Source organism: Coregonus lavaretus (assembly GCF_964263955.1).
Source record: "Coregonus lavaretus genome assembly, chromosome: 22".
Lineage (NCBI taxonomy): Eukaryota > Metazoa > Chordata > Actinopteri > Salmoniformes > Salmonidae > Coregonus > Coregonus lavaretus.
Genome location: NC_140009.1, coordinates 16,708,550 through 16,729,321, shown reverse-complemented (window position 1 = coordinate 16,729,321; position 20,772 = coordinate 16,708,550). Strand labels below are relative to the sequence as shown.

Sequence of the window (20,772 nt, the reverse complement as noted above, 5' to 3'; positions counted from 1 at the left end):
TATTTTTATATATTTATTAATCTTATACTTCAGTTTATTTTAGGAAATACTTTAACACTTATTTTTCTTAAAACTGCATTGGTCGTTAAGGGCTTGTAAGTAAGCATTTCACTCTAAGGTCTACACATGTTGTGTAAAATCAAAATTTGATTTGATTTGATTTTACCTCAGACTGGGGCGAAGGTTCACCTCCCAACAGGACAATGACCCTAAGCAGACAGCCAAGACAATGCAGGAGTGGCTTCGGAATAAGTCTCTGAATGTCCTTGAGTGGCCCAGCCAGAGCCCGGACTTGAACCCGATCGAAGATCTCTGGAGAGACCTGAAAATAGCTGTTCAGCAACGCTCCCCATCCAACCTGACAGAGCTTGAGAGGATCTGCAGAGAAGAATGGGAGAAACTCCCCAAATACAGGTGTGCCAAGCTTGTAGCGTCATACCCAAGAAGACTCTATGCTGTAATCGCTGCCAAAAGTGCTTCAACAAAGTACTGAGTAAAGGGTCTGAATACTTATGTAAATGTGTAATTTCAGTTTTTGTATTTTTAATAATTTAACTAACATTTCTAAAAACCTGTTTTTGCTTTGTCATTATTGGATATTGTGTGTAGAAAAAACGATTTAATCAATTTTAGAATAAGGCTGAAACCTAACAAAATGTGGAAAAAGTCTAGGGGTATGAATACTTTCCGTAGGCACAGTATATATATATATATATATATATATATATATGTATATACAGTACCAGTCAAAAGTTTGGACACACCTACTTATTCAAGGGTTTTTCTTTATTCTTACTATTTTTTACATTGTAGAATAATAGTGAATAACCAAAAAAGTGTTAAACAAATCAAAATATATTTTATATTTGAGATTCTTCAAATAGCCACCCTTTGCCTTGATTACAGCTTTGCACACTCTTGGCATTCTCTCAACCAGCTTCACCTGGAATGCTTTTCCAACAGTCTTGAAGGAGTTCCCACATTTGCTGAGCACTTGTTGGCTGCTTTACCTTCACTCTGCCGTCCGACTCATCCCAAACCATCTCAATTGGGTTGAGGTCGGGGGATTGTGGAGGCCAGGTCATCTGATGCAGCACTCCATCACGCTCCTTCTTGGTAAAATAGCCCTTACACAGCGTCTCACAAAGACACAGTGGTTTGAATCAAAAATCTCCAATTTGGACTCCAGACCAAAGGACAGATTTCCACTGGTCTAATGTCCAATGTTTGTGTTTCTTGGCCCAAGCAGGTCTCTTCTTATTATTGGTGTCCTTTAGTAGTGGTTTCTTTGCAGCATTTCAACCATGAAGGCCTGATTCACACAGTCCCCTCTGAACAGTTGATGTTGAGATGTGTCTGTTATTTGAACTCTGTGAAGCATTTATTTGGGCTGCACTTTCTGAGGCTGGTAACTCTAATGAACTTATCCTCTGCAGCAGAGGTAACTCTGGGTCTTCCATTCCTGTGTCGGTCCTCATGAGAGCCAGTTTCATCATAGCGCTTGATGTTTTTTGCGACTGCACTTGAAGACACTTTCAAAGTTCTTGAAATGTTCCGTATTGACTGACCTTCATGTCTTAAAGTAATGATGGACTGTTGTTTCTCTTTGCTTATTTGAGCTGTTCTTGCCATAATATGGACTTGGTCTTATACCAAATAAGGCTATCTTCTGTATATCACCCCTACCTTGTCACAACACAACTGATTGGCTCAAACGCATTAAGAAGGAAATAAATTCCACAAATTAACTTTTAAGAAGGCACACCTTTTAATTGAAATGCATTCCAGGTGACTACCTCATGAAGCTGGTTGAGAGAATGCCAAGAGTGTGCAAAGCTGTCATCAAGGCAAAGGGTGGCTCTTTGAAGAATCTCAAATATAAAATATATTTAACACTCTTTTGGTTACTACGTGATTCCATATGTGTTATTTCATAGTTTTGATGTCTTCACTATTATTCTACAATGTAAAGAATTGTAAAAATAAAGAAAAACCCTTGAATGAGTAGGTGTGTCCAAACTTTTGACTGGTGGTGTGTTTATACAGTGAGCTCCAAAAGTATTGGGACAGTCAACGTTTTGTTGTTGTTTTGGCTCTGTACTCCAGCACTTTGGATTTGAAATGATACAATGACTATGAGGTTAAAGTGCAGCCTGTTTGCTTTAATTTGAGTGTATTTTCATCCACATCGGGTGAACCGTTTAGAAATTACAGCACTTTTTATACATAGTCCCTCCATGTTATTGTAATGGTGAGAGGTTAGCATGTCTTGGGGGTATGATATTTGTGCGTATGTAACTTTCTCACTCATCATTATTCCCAATTAATTCAGGACTATCCGTAATCATGGTAGCATCCACATTAATGTAGAGGTGTTTAGAAACATATTATATTCTTATTTACAATAAAAGTGACTCCAAAATGACACAATACATTATATACCATTAATTTCTATTGGACAAAATATAATCTGAAACACAACCAAAACAAACAGCAAATGGATGCATCAAGTTTGTAGCGTCACAAGCTTGATTTAATCATTGTGTGCTAGCTAGGAATATGGGCCCTAATACTAAACTTTTGACTACTTTAATACACAAAAGTGTAATTTCTAAATGGTGTACCTGATATGGATCACAATACCCTCAAATTAAAGCTGACAGTCTGCACCTTAACCTCGTAGTCATTGTATAATTTGAAATCCAAAGTGCTGGAGTACAGAGTCAAAAGTATTGTCACTGTCCCAATACTTTTGGAGCTCACTGTATCTAAGTCTGGAATGTCTAGATGTTAATGTTTTTAAATGTATGTACATTTTAAAGTATTTTTGTCTGTAATGTCTTTTTTGTTATGTGTCGGACCCCAGTAAGACTAGCTGTCGCCATTGGCGTCGGGGGATCCTAAATAAAATAAAATCAAAGCCAGTGGCTGAGAAAGTACACGCTTAGAAAAAAAGGTGTTATCTAGAACCTAAAAGTGTTCTTCAGCTGTCCCCATAGGAGAACCCTTTGCACAAAGGGTTCTACATGGAAGCCAAAAGGGTTCTACCTGGAACCAAAAAGGGTTCTGCTATGGTGACAGCCGAAGAACCATGTTGGAACCCTTTTTTTCTATGAGTGCATGTGTGCGTGCTGGTTTATATTGGTGTATGTCTGTGTGAGATTATGTGTTTGTGAACATGTAGTAAAGGAAGTCTGACAGTTAAGACAGATTGTTATGACACATCACTATACCACTCAAATGAGTCCCATAACGCCAAGGAAAATATGATTACAAAACGACGACACAATGTCACATTCTTACCAACCCACATGTATCTACCATGTAGACCTTTTAATGCTTTCTGGCCTACACAATGCTCTCTCAACTTCATGGGGTCAAGTTTTATATTGTCTCAGTATGATTGGGCGCCATGTCTGTGCCCTGATGCTAAGGTTATCCAGCTGCATTTGTTTCTACTGTGGGAAATCGAACAATGACGTACCCTGTTACCCCATGCCTGGAATTTCCCTGCTCTCTCCCTGTGTTTGTTCCAGAGCTGTCCACTAGTCTCTGAATCCATCATCGTCTGAGCACCGCGCCTGCTTGGTCAAGCCCAAGCAGTGACACAGGATACTGGGGCCAAAGGAGGAAAACCCAGAGGCCACGGAACAGAGCAGGAATAGATGGGATCATATCCTGATTCCTTTTTCTGCTCCGATGGGATCCACCTTTCCATGGAAGTGCCACTGTGTTGACTTGTTTGCTCTCCCTACTCTCCAGCCATTGACAGATAATGTGGAGGGAGTCATTGGAGAACTACAGCAGTAGCTAATGGCAGAATTTAAGAGTGAGCGAGTGAACAAGAGAGAGAGAAACGGAAAGAGAGAACATAAATCTAACTTTTGTAAAAGCCTACTTTTTCACATTATATTTTTTCTTGTCTCTTGTTTTTGGCTGTAATTTGCATTAATGGGCTCCAAGGTGAGTGGAGAGAGAGACTGAATTGCTGCCTAATCAGTCAATTCCAGCTAGATGTGTGTGTGTGTGTGTGTGTGTATGTGTGTGTGTGTGTGTGTGTGTGTGTGTGTGTGTGTGTGTGTGTGTGTGTATGTGTGTGTGTGTATGTATGTATGTATGTGTAGGTGGGACATGTCTAGCAGTGAGAGAGAGAGAGAATGTGTGTGTCTGTGTGTGTATGTATGTGAGTGAGTGTGAGAGAGAGAGAGAGAGAGAGAGAATGTGTGTGTGTGTGTGTGTGTGTGTGTGTGTGTGTGTGTGTGTGTGTGTGTGTGTGTGTGTGTGTGTGTGTGTGTGTGTGTGTGTGTGTGTGTGTGTGTGTGTGTGTGTGTGTGTGTGTGTGTGTGTGTGTGTATGTATATGTATGTATGTGTAGGTGGGACATGTCTAGCATTCCAATGGAGGCCTGGGTAATGAAAGCATCATTACTATGAGTAAAGCTGGGTCGACTCGGCCCCTGAGAAAGTGCTAACTGAGGACTGAGAGCAATGCCTCCTGTCTCCACTACTCTCTCATTCTGCCATTAGTCCCAGGCTGTCTCCATGTTTACCAGCAGATTACTGAAGTGTTTTGAATAATATAAGGTGACATAATAAACCACCCCGGGCGTGAGCAGTAAAGTAGGGAGATTGGCAGGTAAGAGTTGTTTGTGAGGCGAAAACAGCTTCTGCTGGATGTCAGTGACTGGCTTTCAAATCAAATCAAATCCTGACAGAACTTCATAAGTGTGGCATCTCCATCTTGGTGAGTGTGCCTGAGACCTGAATAATTGTGTTAGCTCCCCCAGCCAATGCCTAGGCTTTAGCTAACACAGTGTTGAAAGCAGACAACCCTGGTTCCATAGCGTGTCGGTCACACACAGAACTCAGCATCCAAGCCTGTCAATCAGGGCATCTAACAGGACAGGACCCAATCCCATCCACACCAGCAGCAGATAGTAAAAGGGCCCAGTGATATGAGTGTCATAGCTCATCCCCAGCACCAGAGGATTTAGATGAGAGGGAGAGGTGGTAAAACGCCTGTGTGTCAGAAGGAGGGAAATTGGCTGAGCAGGCGTTGGTTAACACCCACTCATTCTGCTTTTGATGGGATTAACCCATTGGCTCACAGCCCTGCACCTTTCTGATATGGAGAGAGAGCTGTCAATCAGAGAGAGCTCAACATCACTGTGGTTAGTGGCCCACAGACCTAAGTGGCGTAGCTAAGGCGTTTTATGGTAGATTCCACGTTAGGAGAAGGTTGAGAACACCAATACACACGGCCAGTAGTGGACACACTGTATGATATCATATCTGTACCATTACCATTTCAATGAATGGTTGACTGTGATAGTTTGTTAGAGTCTCAACATGTTATAGTATTACCGTAATTACCTATTTATTACATATCACACACACACACACACACATACATACACACACACACACACACACACAAACATTATGCTAGTGGAGAATGGCGATAGGCTAGCATTGGAAGAATGAATATTAATAGCTTACCTCACCCTTTACAGACGGAAAAACTATTTTCACGCCACTTCGATACCGAAGTGACTTTCAGGTTAGAATGTATGCAGCAGGTTAGGAGAATTAACATAGCAGGTTAGGAAACTGGGGGAAAAGTTTAGGAAAATGGTTAGGGTTAGCGAAAATGCTCTCCTAACCTGCTACGAAAATCACTTTGTATCAAAGTGTCGTGAAAAGAGTGTGTCCCCTTCACGGTAATTAGGGGAAACTCATCCACGGTTAGGGCAATAGCGGAAGCCAGGGAATCAACTAGCTTGCTTTAACTACCACTCCACTGTGTGTCTTTAAGTGGGATTCTCCGGGGCCGGGCGAAAGGAGGGGTTGGAGTGACGCTGTCTTCGATGCCTTTGCGCTTTGGTGCTGAGCTAAGCAACGCTCTTCACCTGCAGATGAGAGAGCGAGGGAAGTCGGGACGGGCTTTCTACTTCTGAAGAGCGTACCACTGGAAGTGTGGAGCACAGGGGGAACAAACCAGCTATCACACCGCGGGGAAATAATACAATTACCTGAGAAGAAATACGAGCCGTGCCGCCTTTTCCAGCTCAAGCAGCCTCCGCTTGCTTGCAACGATGAAAACTGTCTCCATTCTCATGCTGACAGCAGCCTTACAACTGGCCACGTTTTGGGTGAGATTTCCCATTTTACTGTAACATTATGGAAGTGTTGCGCTCCTATGCTGCGGACAGTGTTCTAGAGCTCACAGTTTTAGAGACGGTGACAATGTTTTGGGTTGTTTATTCTATTTCGACTGACTTGTTCTCCAACACAAGTGCTTTCTTTTCGAAGCGCAACGTCAGCCTTTATATGTAATATTTATTCCCCAACAAGACCTGCCATTGAATGAGAACTGTCTTCCATTTTCTCATACAACACTCAACCTGGTCTCAAAGCATTTTGTATTAGCCTAGCACTAATAATGTATAGTGCACAGCGCAGGCTGGAGGAAATTATTTATGAATATTCTCACCACGGCTTTACCCCCCCCATCAAATTCTGGCTGAATTGATGCCGTGCGCTAGATAGCCTTACATGGGCTATATATTATTGCATCTCTTTTTATTTTCCTTGATATTCATTGAGCAAGTGATAATGGCGACATGCTGTCTTTTTTATTTCCTTATTTTAATGAGGCTATTAGTCTACCTCCACACCTCACAAATACCACTCTCCAAAGCAACTAGTTGGCTACTTAGGTTATTAGGATATTGAGCTTTTGTTTAATGAATTTCCTATCCTTAACTCGTTTGTTATGTGAGGCAACTGCATCAAACAAATATTTAACTTATGTCCTATGTCCGTCTCCAAATATAGCCTAAAAGTATAAAAAGGCGAATGTTTCATTTCCTATACGTCAATAACTAATTGCATTCCCCGCAATCCAGTAAGAGGGACCGTTTTGGTGTCCCAAACTCGCTTGGTGTTGCCGGAGTATATTAGGGTGCAGTCGGGTTTTGCCTTCCCCACACATAACCTTTAGTCTTCCTCCACCAGCCCAGCGGCGTCTAGGGTCTTCTGGATTCTGCATTGTTGGAAAACGATAGCTGCATGGGCATTTCCATGTTACCCTCGAATTATCATCGTCATTAGGCTACCAAGAGTGACAGATATGTGGTATGGATATCACCATAGTACAGCTCTAAAGTTATATTAATGGAGCTAAAGCTCTCCACTGTAGCTAACATGTATCACACACACACACACACACACACACACACACACACACACACACACACACACTGCAACAACTGTTGTGTGTGTGTGTGTGTGTGTGTGTGTGTGTGTGTGTGTGTGTGTGTGTCATCTGCGTGTGTGGAGGCAGCATCATTTATCCCACACAATGAGCCCTCATTAAATTCCCTGTGCCCTCTGGCAGTTTGAGTGTCATTCCCAGTTAGTAGAGAGAAAATTCAGATCAGATAATGCAGCTTCCACCTGTTTCCAGTAGATACCTCCACTATCCCTTGTACTGAGGACCCTACCAAACCACACCTGCTAGTACTTAGCCAACCGGGTCTACAGACTAAATAAAAACAACTTTCATGTATTGGACAAATGTATGTTGAATTAGTGTTGAATTAATTAAAAGCACATTTAAAATGTGTAACAAAAATACTCTGCAGCACATTCAATCCAACTTGCTTTAATGCTGCACTGGAATTTGTCTATAAAGTCCTTCATCGAAACTAATCCCTGATTTGGATTCAATAATGCTCAGAGTCCCAGTATACAGACAGACCCCTTGATGGTGGAGGGAGATCTGGAACAGGGTGGATCAGCTCTGCAGCCACCAAGGAAATATCTTTGTTGTGGTAATTAGGTGTGTGTGTGTGTGTGTGTGTGTGTGTGCGTGCCCATGCATGCGTGCATCCATGACGTCCACACACTCCAAATCCCTTGAGTGCCCATATCTGTTGTGTCTGTTCACCCTGTCCTATTTCAAGCCTGGAATGAACAATGTGGAGAGTGTTCGGTCAAACAAGCGTCGTCCTCTCCTGATTATTAGAAGATTATTATGTTGTCTTGATATTCACTGCCTTATTTATTTCACCTGAATGCCCCGGCAGCAGATAGGTCACATTCACAAGCCCAGTGGTTGAAGGGGGGCCATGGTAATCTCTCTATCTCTGCTGTATAGCTGCTGCCAAGGCATAAGCACTTTCCTTCAGCTTTCAGGGTCACAGAGAAGCAACTGAATCAATGGAATCCATGTTTATAGATGTCTCACAAACAATTTATTCTCTTTTCTCTCACAGGGGACTAATGGAGAGCTCGCGTCCAAAGCCCCCTGCAGACCCGGCTTCTCGCAAAGTTTTTACTCTGTGCTTATTTCAAGGGATGTACTGCAAGGCCAGAGCATATTTCAAGGTAAGGTCTTTAACTTTTCACTTCTGTCTTTCAGCGGGGAGTGCGGAAGCGAGTGCACGATCTGCTCCCCGCTTTAATGACAGTGAAAGGAAATCTGGAAAATGGCGTTTGCTTCGTTTCATGTGGCGCCTCGTGAGGTCGACTCACTTTTCGAGACCGAGCATGCCTCCCTCCATCAAGGCTTGCAGTGGTGGAGTGTGTGTGTGTGTGCAGATGTGCAGGGATTTTAAGTGCTTTTTATTTTAGGTTGATTTCTTTGTTACAAGCATTATTACATTATTACAATATTTTATAAAAATACATTCACATGCATTGCACGCATATTGGCACACACACACGCACACACGCACACACGCACACACACACACACACACACACACACACACACACACACACACACACACACACACACACACACACACACACACACACACACACACACACACACACACACACACACACACACACACACACACACACACAGGATCCGTTGCAGAGGGCTGTAGGTGTTCTTTTCTGGAGCTGCAAGGTTAGTGTATGTCAGTGTATCACTTTTTTAATGCTGGGCTCAACACTGCTTTAGCAAATGAAAACACCTTTAATCTTCTCTTGCTCTTCTCTGGTTGTCTGTCAATGAATTGAAACAAATATGACTTCTTCAACTGCTGTAGTGTTTACTTTTGTACATTCAAACACAATACACCCCTATAGCTCACTTTTGTGAGGACATTTAATGCAGATGATCATGTTGGTGATGTGCATCATCATCATCCATCCTCACCACCACCTCCAACACCCTCACCACCACCACCACCACCATCACTACCACCACCACCGCCACCGCCACCACCACCACCACCATCACCACCACCACCACCATCACCATCACCACCATCACCATCACCCCACCACCACCATCACCCCACCACCATCACCATCACCACCACCACCACCACCACCACCACCATCACTACCACCACCATCACCATCACCAACATCACAACCACCACCACCACCACCACCACCACCATCACCACCACCACCACCGTGTTTGTCTTGACTTTTAGCCATTGTAGCAATTACTCTGTGAATCAACTTAGTTTGAATAGCCGATAGTGCAGGAAATCGAATCGACATCCTGTGTCTAATCTCGCAGGGCTCCTGCCAATATAGGCTAATTAGAATCCTCTATTGATCCCAATGGTTTTACCTCGTAGCACCACTAAGCTGCATTGTTGTGCTGGGGGCCACACAATAGCTATTTTGTGGGTCGGTCTGCTGTATCTTAGACAGCTACACTGTTAACTATTACTGTCAGAGGCCTGCTAGAGTCACAGCTGGATCCAGTCTCCGACATGCACTTTGATACTTTGGACATCATTAAATAGATATCATCATTTTCATGTCAAATGGAATTTTACAGATGTGTTTTTCTCATACTTTTTTATTGGCAAGATGAGGGTATATTGTGATTTTGATTGGTGTCATGATTTATACTGTTCTGTGTATTTTAGTTAACATTCAAGGTAGTTGGACAGTTTTCTGGCAGAGGAATAACTTTCAATGGTGTTATAACAGTGTTATGTGAGTGTGTTATGTGAGTTAGTCGATGTGTTTGTGTCCATGCATTTATTAAGTGTGTGTTTTAGCTGGTGATCACAGTGGGAGTGGAGTAGATAAGGGGTCTCTGACTTTAGTTCAATATTGGCTACATAGAGGCCTTGCTGAGACAGCAAGTTCAGTATGCAGCAGTGAAGTCATCAGGCCAGCAGGGGGTGTCAACACAATCGCAAACAATCACTGAGCCAGCCATCACTGGTACACAGGCCATACAACTCCAACCTGCCACCACTGGTACACAGGCCATACAACTCCTACCTGCCATCACTGGTACAAAGGCCATACAACTCCAACTTGCCATCAAAGGTATACAGGCCGTATCTGCCAGTTTCCACTAGTTAATAAGTCTGTCTCTTACACTTTTCTAAGCTCACATCTGCAAAAGGCAATGAGAAAGAGATATATGAAATCCCAGAAGAATGTGTATGCTAGAAATATCAGCCACTTCTAAATTCTGTCTCCGTTTTCTCTTGTTTGACAGAGATGTTTAAAATCGGCAGTTAAAATAACCCCAGACTCGTTTTCCCCCACTGAAACAGACATATAATCCATATAAACCCTGGAATCCATTACAGGAGAGCGTAGAGGCAGTTATGGTTTTACTTATCTGACGTTTATGGCTTGTCCATTTCTGTGTGTTATTTTAAAGGACCCTGTAGAAGTCACATCTCTGCTTCCTTCAGGTCATGGAGACTAGAGAAACAGCTGCCCTATCACCGCCATATGGGTGTCTGAACACACAGCTGCAGTGGAAACACACACACGCACACACACATGTATTCACACGCGCACACGCACACACACATATATACACACACACATATACAGTACCAGTCAAAAGTTTGGACACATCTCATTCCAGGGTTTTTCTTTATTCTTACTATTTTCTACATTGTAGAATAATAGTGAAGACATCAAAACTATGAAATAACACATATGGAATCATGTAGTAACCAAAAAAGTGTTAAACAAATCAAAATATATTTTATATTTGAGATTCTTCAAAGTAGCCACCCTTTGCCTTGATGACAGCTTTGCACATTCTTGGCATTCTTTCAACCAGCTTCATGAGGTAGTCACCTGGAATGCATTTCAATTAACAGGTGTGTCTTGCTAAAAGTTAATTTGTGGAATTTCTTTCCATCGTTTGAGCCAATCAGTTGGTAGGTAGGGGTGGTATACAGAAGATAGGCGTATTTGGTAAAAGACCAAGTCCATGTTATGTCAAGATCGGCTCAAATAAGCAAAGAGAAACGACAGTTCATCATTACTTTAAGACATGAAGGTCAGTCAATCTGGATCATTTCAAGAATTCCAAGTTTCTTCAGGTGCAGTCGCAAAAACCATCAAGTGCTATAATGAAACTGGCTCTCATTAGGACCGCCACAGGAAAGGAAGACCCAGAGTTACCTCTGCTGTAGAGGATAAGTTCATTAGAGTTAACTGCACCTCAGATTGCAGCCCAAATAAATGCTTCACAGAGTTCAAGTAACAGACACATCTCAACATCAACTGTTCATAGGAGACTGCGTGAATCAGGCCTTCATGGTCGAAATGCTGCAAAGAAACCACTACTAAAGGACACCAATAAGAAGAAGAGACTTGCTTGGGCCAAGAAACACGAGCAATGGACATTAGACCAGTGGAAATCTGTCCTTTGGTCTGATGAGTCCAAATTTCAATCAGTCACAGCCTTATTGGGTTAAATGGTTTATTTTCCAAAACAGTTACAGTATGTTTGATATTTAATTCTCACTGCAGAGTGATCTCCTTGTGTTTTGATTATTTAGTATTCTGTCTGCTTATCCAGTCCCAGTGTGGTGTGCTGTATTGGGTCCAGGCCAGATTGAACCAGACAAACAGAGGTACAGTGGGGAGAACAAGTATTTGATACACTGCCGATTTTGCAGGTTTTCCTACTTACAAAGCATGTAGAGGTCTGTAATTTTTATCATAGGTACACTTCAACTGTGAGAGACGGAATCTAAAACAAAAATCCAGAAAATCACATTGTATGATTTTTAAGTAATTAATTTGCATTTTATTGCATGACATAAGTATTTGATACATCAGAAAAGCAGAACTTTATATTTGGTACAGAAACCTTTTTTTGCAATTACAGAGATCATACGTTTCTTGTAGGTCTTGGCCAGGTTTGCACACACTGCAGTAGGGATTTTGGCCCACTCCTCCATACAGACCTTCTCCAGATCCTTCAGGTTTCGGGGCTGTCGCTGGGCAATACAGACTTTCAGCTCCCTCCAAAGATGTTCTATTGGGTTCAGGTCTGGAGACTGGCTAGGCCACTCCAGGACCTTGAGATGCTTCTTACGGAGCCACTCCTTAGTTGCCCTGGCTGTGTGTTTCGGGTCGTTGTCATGCTGGAAGACCTAGCCACGACCCATATTCAATGCTCTTACTGAGGGAAGGAGGTTGTTGACCAAGATCTCGCGATACATGGCCCCATCCATCCTCCCCTCAATACGGTGCAGTCGTCCTGTCCCCTTTGCAGAAAAGCATCCCCAAAGAATGATGTTTCCACCTCCATGCTTCACGGTTGGGATGGTGTTCTTGGGGTTGTACTCATCCTTCTTCTTCCTCCAAACACGGCGAGTGGAGTTTAGACCAAAAAGCTCTATTTTTGTCTCATCAGACCACATGACCTTCTCCCATTCCTCCTCTGGATCATCCAGATGGTCATTGGCAAACTTCAGACGGGCCTGGACATGCTCTGGCTTGAGCAGGGGGACCTTGCGTGCGCTGCAGGATTTTAATCTATGATGGCGTAGTGTGTTACTAATGGTTTTCTTTGAGACTGTGGTCCCAGCTCTCTTCAGGTCATTGACCAGGTCCTGCCGTGTAGTTCTGGGCTGATCCCTCACCTTCCTCATGATCATTGATGCCCCACGAGGTGAGATCTTGCATGGAGCCCCAGACTGAGGGTGATTGACCGTCATCTTGAACTTCTTCCATTTTCTAATAATTACGCCAACAGTTGTTGCCTTTTCACCAAGCTGCTTGCCTATTGTCCTGTAGCCCATCCCAGCCTTGTGCAGGTCTACAATTTTATCCCGGATGTCCTTACACAGCTCTCTGGTCTTGGCCATTGTGGAGAGGTTGGAGTCTGTTTGATTGAGTGTGTGGACAGGTGTCTTTTATACAGGTAACAAGTTCAAACAGGTGCAGTTAATACAGGTAATGAGTGGAGAACAGGAGGGCTTCTTAAAGAAAAACTAACAGGTCTGTGAGAGCCGGAATTCTTGCTGGTTGGTAGGTGATCAAATACTTATGTCATGCAATAAAATGCAAATTAATTACTTAAAAATCATACAATGTAATTTTCTGGATTTTTGTTTTAGATTCCGTCTCTCACAGTTGAAGTGTACCTATGATAAAAATTACAGACCTCTACATGCTTTGTAAGTAGGAAAACCTGCAAAATCAGCAGTGTATCAAATACTTGTTCTCCCCACTGTAGGTGTTGTAACCTCATCCTACATGTCCCTGTGCTGATTCTATTACTGCTGATGAGAGCCATGTCATGTGGTTTCAGCCCAATGGGCCTGACAAGGCTGCGCTTGAGCTTTGTTTGGGTGGATGGTGGTTTTGGGCAGTGTCAGTTATACGTGGGTGTGTGAATGAGTGTGTACGTGTCTGTATGTGTGTGTGTGTGTGTACTTCACAATTCTGGCCTCAAATGTCCTCCATATTTTTTCTATAGCAATCCCAATGGATTACACACTCTCACTGAATTTACCAGTTGTTTGAATCAGGCCCAGTACCCCATCACCTAGAGAGTTCCCACTGGGCACACACTGGTTGAATCAACCTTGTTTCCACGTCATTTCAATGAAATTACGTTGAACCAACATGGCATAGATGTTGATTTGACATCTGTCCCCAGTGGGTAAAGGCCTAACAAATGTGTGGGAAGACATGATCCTGCTCTTCCTTGGCCAGACTCAGCCTCTAGGCCTGTACAGATAGGCACGCTCAGTTATCCTCCAGGCTACCTCAGGGGGAAGGAGCTACGAGGGTGCCCAAACCAGGGGGGATGGCACACACACACACACAGACACACACAGACACACACAAAGACACACATACACACGCGTGCTGTACACTGCCAGACACAAACACGTGCACGTGTGTAGGCAGCCAGGCAAACATGCATGCCCACACACATGCACTCACACATTGCATGTTCATTCCATAGTGAATCACTGACCCCCTGACACTCCAATCCTAAGGCTGCATTGTGGGTGTCAACAGAGAGGCAAAGGGTGAGACTGATCTCATTCAGGTTTGGGTTTAGTGTTTCTATTTTCCCTCCCCCTCTCACCTTCCTACTCGGCTGTTAACCCCCACCTGCTCTCTCATATCTGTGGAATATTTTGGTGCCGCGCTGCCCTCCGCAGGGTTAAACCACCCACTCACTCCGAGGCTGGGAGACCTGGCGGTGAGGGCTTTAGCATTCAGAATAAAACAAATTGATTTGAGCTGCAGTTGCTCCAGGGTAATAGCTCCTAAATTCCCTGTCAGGTTGCATTCAGAAACCCCCCGGTGACGAGTCTTTCTCGCTGCGGTCCGAAAGGCATGCTGGAGAAGGGCTTCCTTGTATGTCCGTGGCAGACCTCTGTAATTATGTAACACACCTAAAGAGAATCACATAGAAAGGGCTGCTTCTGTGATTCTGCTACAGTTACCAGTTTACATTTAACCATGGATATTCATATTCGTTTTGAAACCAGTTTTCCAGAATGTCCTCTATTGCAACCAACTGTTGATTCACTTACCATACCCAAAGTAGATAGAGCATACCACTGCATTTATAACTGTGTAAGCAGAGGGTAGAATCCAAGCCATACAAACACAGACCAATGTTGTCACCTGCAATAAATAATGTATCTCTATAGTATCCTGGCTCTACAGCACACATAAAAAATACATTTAGGGCAAAAGTAACTTTTGCTAGTGCTACATTCAATGGTTCATCGAACTTAGGCCAAACACACCCCTATTTGGTAATTCACTGTTTTTTCGGTTGTGTAGGGACAGAAGGTATAGTTAGCAATGAGGCCCTTTATCCATTAGTTTATTTGACTTTGGGGATGTAGATAAAGAGTCTCATTGCCAAAATCCTGAAGTATCGCTTTAAGTGTGCTTTGAAAAACTGACTTACAGGAGTCTGAATAAAATATGTGTTTTTTCCTTTCCTTCCCTGAGCTACCGGAGGTAGGGATGGTTCTCTTTTCTTCCCTCTCTCTCAAACAGAATTAACATGGTTTGATTTCCTGTTTACACACCTTAAACCCCAAATCTGTACACAGCACGACCACAGGCCTTGGTGGTTCAATTGTCGATTAGAGACCACCTCACTGAATTCAGACTAGGTCGGAATCTTTCTACTGTAGCTTCTTTGTCACTTGCTCTTTTTCTCTCTCTCTCTCCCTCCCTCAAATTCTTTATCTGATTTATTCTCCCTTTCTTCTTGTTCTCTCTCTTTTTCTCACGTTCTCTCATTCTCTCTCTGTCGCCTCTGAATGTTGATGTCAATCTTTCTCTCATGTTTCACACACTTCCTCCATATCCAACTCATATCATGTCTCATCCACCCCTCCAGCCAACCCCACACCTTCAAACCATACACGACCGACCACCTTCCCAACAGTTTCAAATCTGTTAGATACAGTATTTTGAGAATTCATATTTTTTTATTCATATTTTTTACATAGTGAAATCATGTGGTGTAAATTCAGTGTCTCTCACCCCATTTGTTTTAGCTATTTGTGGACAACTCAGCTTCGCAGACACATGCATTCTCCATGGTCGTTGAGGATGGGCCATAGTACTGACATTACATTTTGAGTTGAGTGGTGATGACGCCGCCGACGTACTGCAGTCCTGGTTTATAATCAGCCAGGTCAAAGGTTAATGCTCCCTCTGGGAGACATTTGGAATCTCCAGTCGACACAAATGTACTAAACATGTAACTTCAGCTGTGATGTATGTGTGAGGAGTTACAGAAGATGAATGTAGATTTTCCAGTGATGCTCGTAAAGATGTGTGCTGTGTTCGTTTGGTGGAATATGGTTAAGCTTGGGTAGTGTGTGTTTGTGTGTGTGTGTCAGGGGGCAGGGCAGGGGTCCATTGTCACTGTGGAGGTGAGGAATCCACCAGTGGCTGTGAGGCTTCCCCCTACTCGGTCATTAGAAAGACATCCTGTAGGATAGAGCAAGGAGAGCAAGCAGGTGGTAGACATAATTTTTTTATGAGATATTCGACATCTTCTCCCTTGGTCCCGAGAAGAGAAGAGAAAGAGATTGAGTTACTGTGTGGTGTGTGAGAAATGTGCGTGCTTGTCATCTGCTAGGTGCATTAAGAGACCTCGTGGCTGGTATGATGTGCCTTATGGGGTCCTAGAGGACTGGGGTTATGGCCCTCCTGAAATCTTAAAGCAGTTTCAATACATTGCATGGACTCCAGACTCTTAAATGCACAGATGGCCCTTATGTGCTTCTAGGAGGGTGGCGAGATGACAAGAGGGCACTGGTCTTGAGAGACACACACACACGCTATGCACATACACACAGACATGCACACAAGCACACACACATACACATACACACATACCTTATCCTGCTGTGTGTCTGTGAGAGCAGTGGGACTGCGGGAGGTTGTTGTGGCCGAGGCAGATTAGGTGTGTACAGTGGCTGTGTTAAGCTGTCTCTGCTGTCTGGGCTGAAATAGTTGAGTTGTTCTGAGGAGCTAGCGAGCCTCTCTGTCCCTGGTTATTCTGTCTGGAATACTTGGGACGGACAAAGATTACGCCGGCACGATAACGATAAGCTCCAAGGCGGTTTTCTCTTTCCTCAAGAGTCCCACTGACCATGTCCTTCAGCAAGGCTGCTCGTATAGAAAAAAATCCTTTCCTCTCAACACGAGAGCTGGAGCTGAGGAGGCCAGGGATAAAGCTTTATACGATCAAACACACACTGTCCCTTATTTAGTATTCTCTTCACATACACACATGGACACACACACAACATGTATGCACGCCAATACGCGAACACACACATGCACACACACACAGGACAATTTTTACACAGACAATCCTTCACTGTGTACTGAAAGGTAGTCTTCAGATTGAGATTATGATGCCATTATCAGCCTTTTGGAGAAGAGAGATAGTCAGTAGCCTAGGGTCTTTGTGCCTTTTAGTCACAATTTCTCATATTGTCTACTCTAAAACCAAATGAGATACACACCCATGCATCCCAGACAGTCTACTACAGTAGCTTTTCGCCTAATACCAAACTCTGCCCACTCACTCCCTGGCCCAGCCCCTCGCTGGCCCCTTCCTGGCCCAGCCCCTCCCTGGCCCCTCCCTGGCCCCTCCCTGGCCGTCCCTGGCCCAGCCTCTCCCTGGCCCCTCCCTGGCACAGCCCCTCCCTGGCCCCTCCCTGGCCCCTCCCCTCTACTCTTTTCTATTTTTACCAATGACCTGCCACTGGCATTTAACAAAGCATGTGTGTCCATGTATGCTGATGATTCAACCATATACGCATCAGCAACCACAGCTAGTGAAGTCACTGAAACCCTTAAAGAGTTGCAGTCTGTTTTGGAATGGGTGGCCAATAATAAACTGGTCCTCAACATCTCTAAAACTAAGAGCATTGTATTGGTACAAATCATTCCCTAAGTTCTAGACCTCAGCTGAATCTGGTAATGAATAGTGTGGCTGTTGAACAAGTTGAGGAGACTAAATTACTTGGTGTTATCTTAGATTGTAAACTGTCATGGTCAAAACATATAGATTCAATGGTTGTAAAGATGGGGAGAGTTCTGTCCGTAATTAAGAGATGCTCTGCTTTTTTGACACCACACTCCAAAAAGTAAGTCCTGCAGGCTCTAGTTTTATCTCATCTTGATTATTGTCCAGTCATATGGTCAAGTGCTGCAAAGAAAGACCTAGTTAAGTTGCAGCTGTCCCAGAACAGAGCGGCACGTCTTGCTCTTCATTGTAATCAGAGGGCTAATATGAATACTATGCATGCCAGTCTTTCTTGGCTAAGAGTTGAGGAAAGACTGACTGCGTCACTTGTTTTTATAAGAAACACTAATGTGTTGGAAATTCCAAATTGTTTGCATAGTCAGCTTACACACAGCACTGACACACACACTTACTCCACCAGACATGCCACCAGGGGTCTTTTCACAGTCCCCAGGTCCAGAACAAATTAAAGGAAACGTACAGTATTATACAGAGCCATGAGTGCATGGAACTCCCTTCCATCTTATATAGCGCAAGTGAACAGCAAACCTGGTTTCAAAAAACAAATAAAGCAACACCTCACGGCACAACGCCTCTCCCCCATGTGACCTACTTGTTGTGTGTATGTACTGACATGTATGTATAACTACATATAACACACACACACTACAAGTTCATGTTTTTAAATGTATGTAAATTGTAATTTTGTTCTGTAATGTATTTTTCGTTATGTGTCGGACCACAGTAAGACTAGCTGTCGCCATTGGCGTCGGCTAATGGGGATCCTAATAAATCAAATAAAAAATCCCTGGCCCAGCCCTTACCCTTCCTGGCCCAGACCCTCCCCTCCTTGGCCCCTCCCCTCCCTGGCCCAGCCCCTTCCTTTGCCTGGCCCAGCCCCTTCCTTTTCCTGGTCCAGCCCCTCCCCTTCCTCTGTTTGGCCACAGCAGCATTTTAATTACACACTAATTGATTCAGTTAGAAGAGAAATCACTGTGAAACAGGCCATGTAAGTGATGAATCAGCCATTACAGCTCCATCAACTCTCAGCTCTGAGAGAGGGAGGGAGGGAAGGCGAGCTGAAGAAAGAAAGAGATGGAGAGAGAGGGAGATGGAGAGAGAAAGGGGAATGCGGAGAGAGAATTATGTGGTTACAGGGTCAATCAAAATTCTTTATCCATCGCTTTTTACCTTTCGATTCGTATTACCCCTCTAATCACTAGACATATTAAAAATGCATGAGTTCCATTGACAATATTCTCCTGTCTTCCATGAAATCTTAGATTTTTCATTTCCATGTGCAAGTGAAAAAAATAAAAAATAGATGAAAAGGGACCTGAGGATACTCAATTTGCACCCGTTCGTATTGTACACAGAAATTCTACTAGAATGAGTGTTATGAGGATAATAGTAGTAGGTATAATGATAGAGAGTTGAAGAGAAACAGCTTAGCTCACCTCTAACTCTCCCTCCACACAGCCCCTATTCATCCCTCCTTCCCAAAGCCAGGGGAATACATTGTTATTGTTAATTAAAGAGACTTTTCACAATCTTTTTTTCCCTGATCATCCTGCAGAAGTATATGATCTTTTCAAGAATGTGGGCAGGACAAATCCAAGAGCATTAGAGCTTCATATGCTATTCCCTCAGCAGAGAGACTCTTCATCTTTCTTAAGAGAGGATGAAACAGAAGAGGGGAACCTCAGAAGACAGACTTTTCTCCTAATCTCTGATTTTGTCCTGAACTCCCTGTGAATGTTCTTCCCATTAGGTTCTTAATTTCAGAGCCAGGGAGCGTATCTATCACACTCTCTAAAAGAAGGGAACCGCGCAGGGAACACAGAGGAGAAGGAGAAAAGAGAGATGAGACAAACAGAGCCCTGGTAATGTTCATTAATCAAAAGACAATGATTGGTCCCTCTGTACCGTGGTTCATTCAACAGGCTAAAAGTTAATTAGGGATTAACAAACGGGGATCCTCACTGGAGATTGATGCTCTTCTGAACCTACAAGTGCTGTCTGACTCCTGTACAAGATACAGCTTGACTTATTGACTTTGTGATTGATTGGTCTTCCCTGTTAACCGGTGTTTGATAGTGACAGGTTGATAGAGGGGTTGGTTGATTAGTTAGTCAATGGGTTGATGTGTTACGTTAGTTGGATAGACATTTAATATATGAACTGGGGAGAGGATTGAATGGATCATGGTACAGAGTAAATCAAGGAGAGTTGAAATCACAGAGTAAAGAAAAATAGTTACATTTACTCTACTGGAGTTATCTTAACCCTCAACAGAATGATACGCTCCCTGGAGTTAGTGTTGATAACAGGAGTTGATTGGGACAGTACTTTTAAATCCATTAAGAGTACCCAGAGACAGGGAGTTAAAACTATGGAGTATCCACAGTTGTGGGAGGGGTATCTTTATCATATTTCCCAGCATGCTCTGTTGATTTTTTATTTAGAACTGTTTGTTTTAATATCTGTGTTTTCGCATGTACATTGATTGTTTTTGATCTTATGCTAGACAATGATGTAACATACATTTTCCTAAACTAAACTAATCTGTAAGTGGTTGGATTTATTGCAACCGTTACTGAGAAGGCTGTTCCTGTTTACATGATGTAGGTAGTCTCTAACGATAGCAATCCACCCTGCTTTGACATGCATTCTGAATGTATGTTGTGGTTGATGTAAAATTGCTGGACATCCTCCCTCTTAAATGGATATCAATAGAGATTTGCTGTCACATTGTAAGTCATCATAATATGATGCATTAAGACATATGTAAATTAGGCGTTACACCCTTACACCTCAAATGGGACCAGATGAACCCCAGAATGGTGTTGAATTTGACTCCATAGGAGTTGAATTAACTATTGCTATTATATTGTGAGAGTAAACATTAATCTAAATAATTAACTCTAGAATACTGAACAACACTGCAGAGAGTGTTATTTTCAAATAATACTGTACAGAGTGAAACGC

The 20,772-nt window shown here is 43.1% G+C and overlaps 1 protein-coding gene across 1 annotated transcript in view; it reads left to right on the top strand.

The window, feature by feature from the left end:
* Positions 1 to 6,094: 6,094 nt before the first annotated feature.
* The window catches only part of LOC311150347 (cadherin-4-like), a gene marked incomplete at both ends in the record, with an annotated part of 445,373 nt that continues 430,695 nt past the window's right edge, over positions 6,095 to 20,772 (top strand). The window contains 2 exons of the mRNA XM_084187754.1: positions 6,095 to 6,151; positions 8,279 to 8,390. Of these exons, the coding sequence (XP_084043880.1) occupies positions 6,095 to 6,151; positions 8,279 to 8,390 (169 nt within the window). The remainder of the gene's footprint in view (positions 6,152 to 8,278; positions 8,391 to 20,772) is intronic.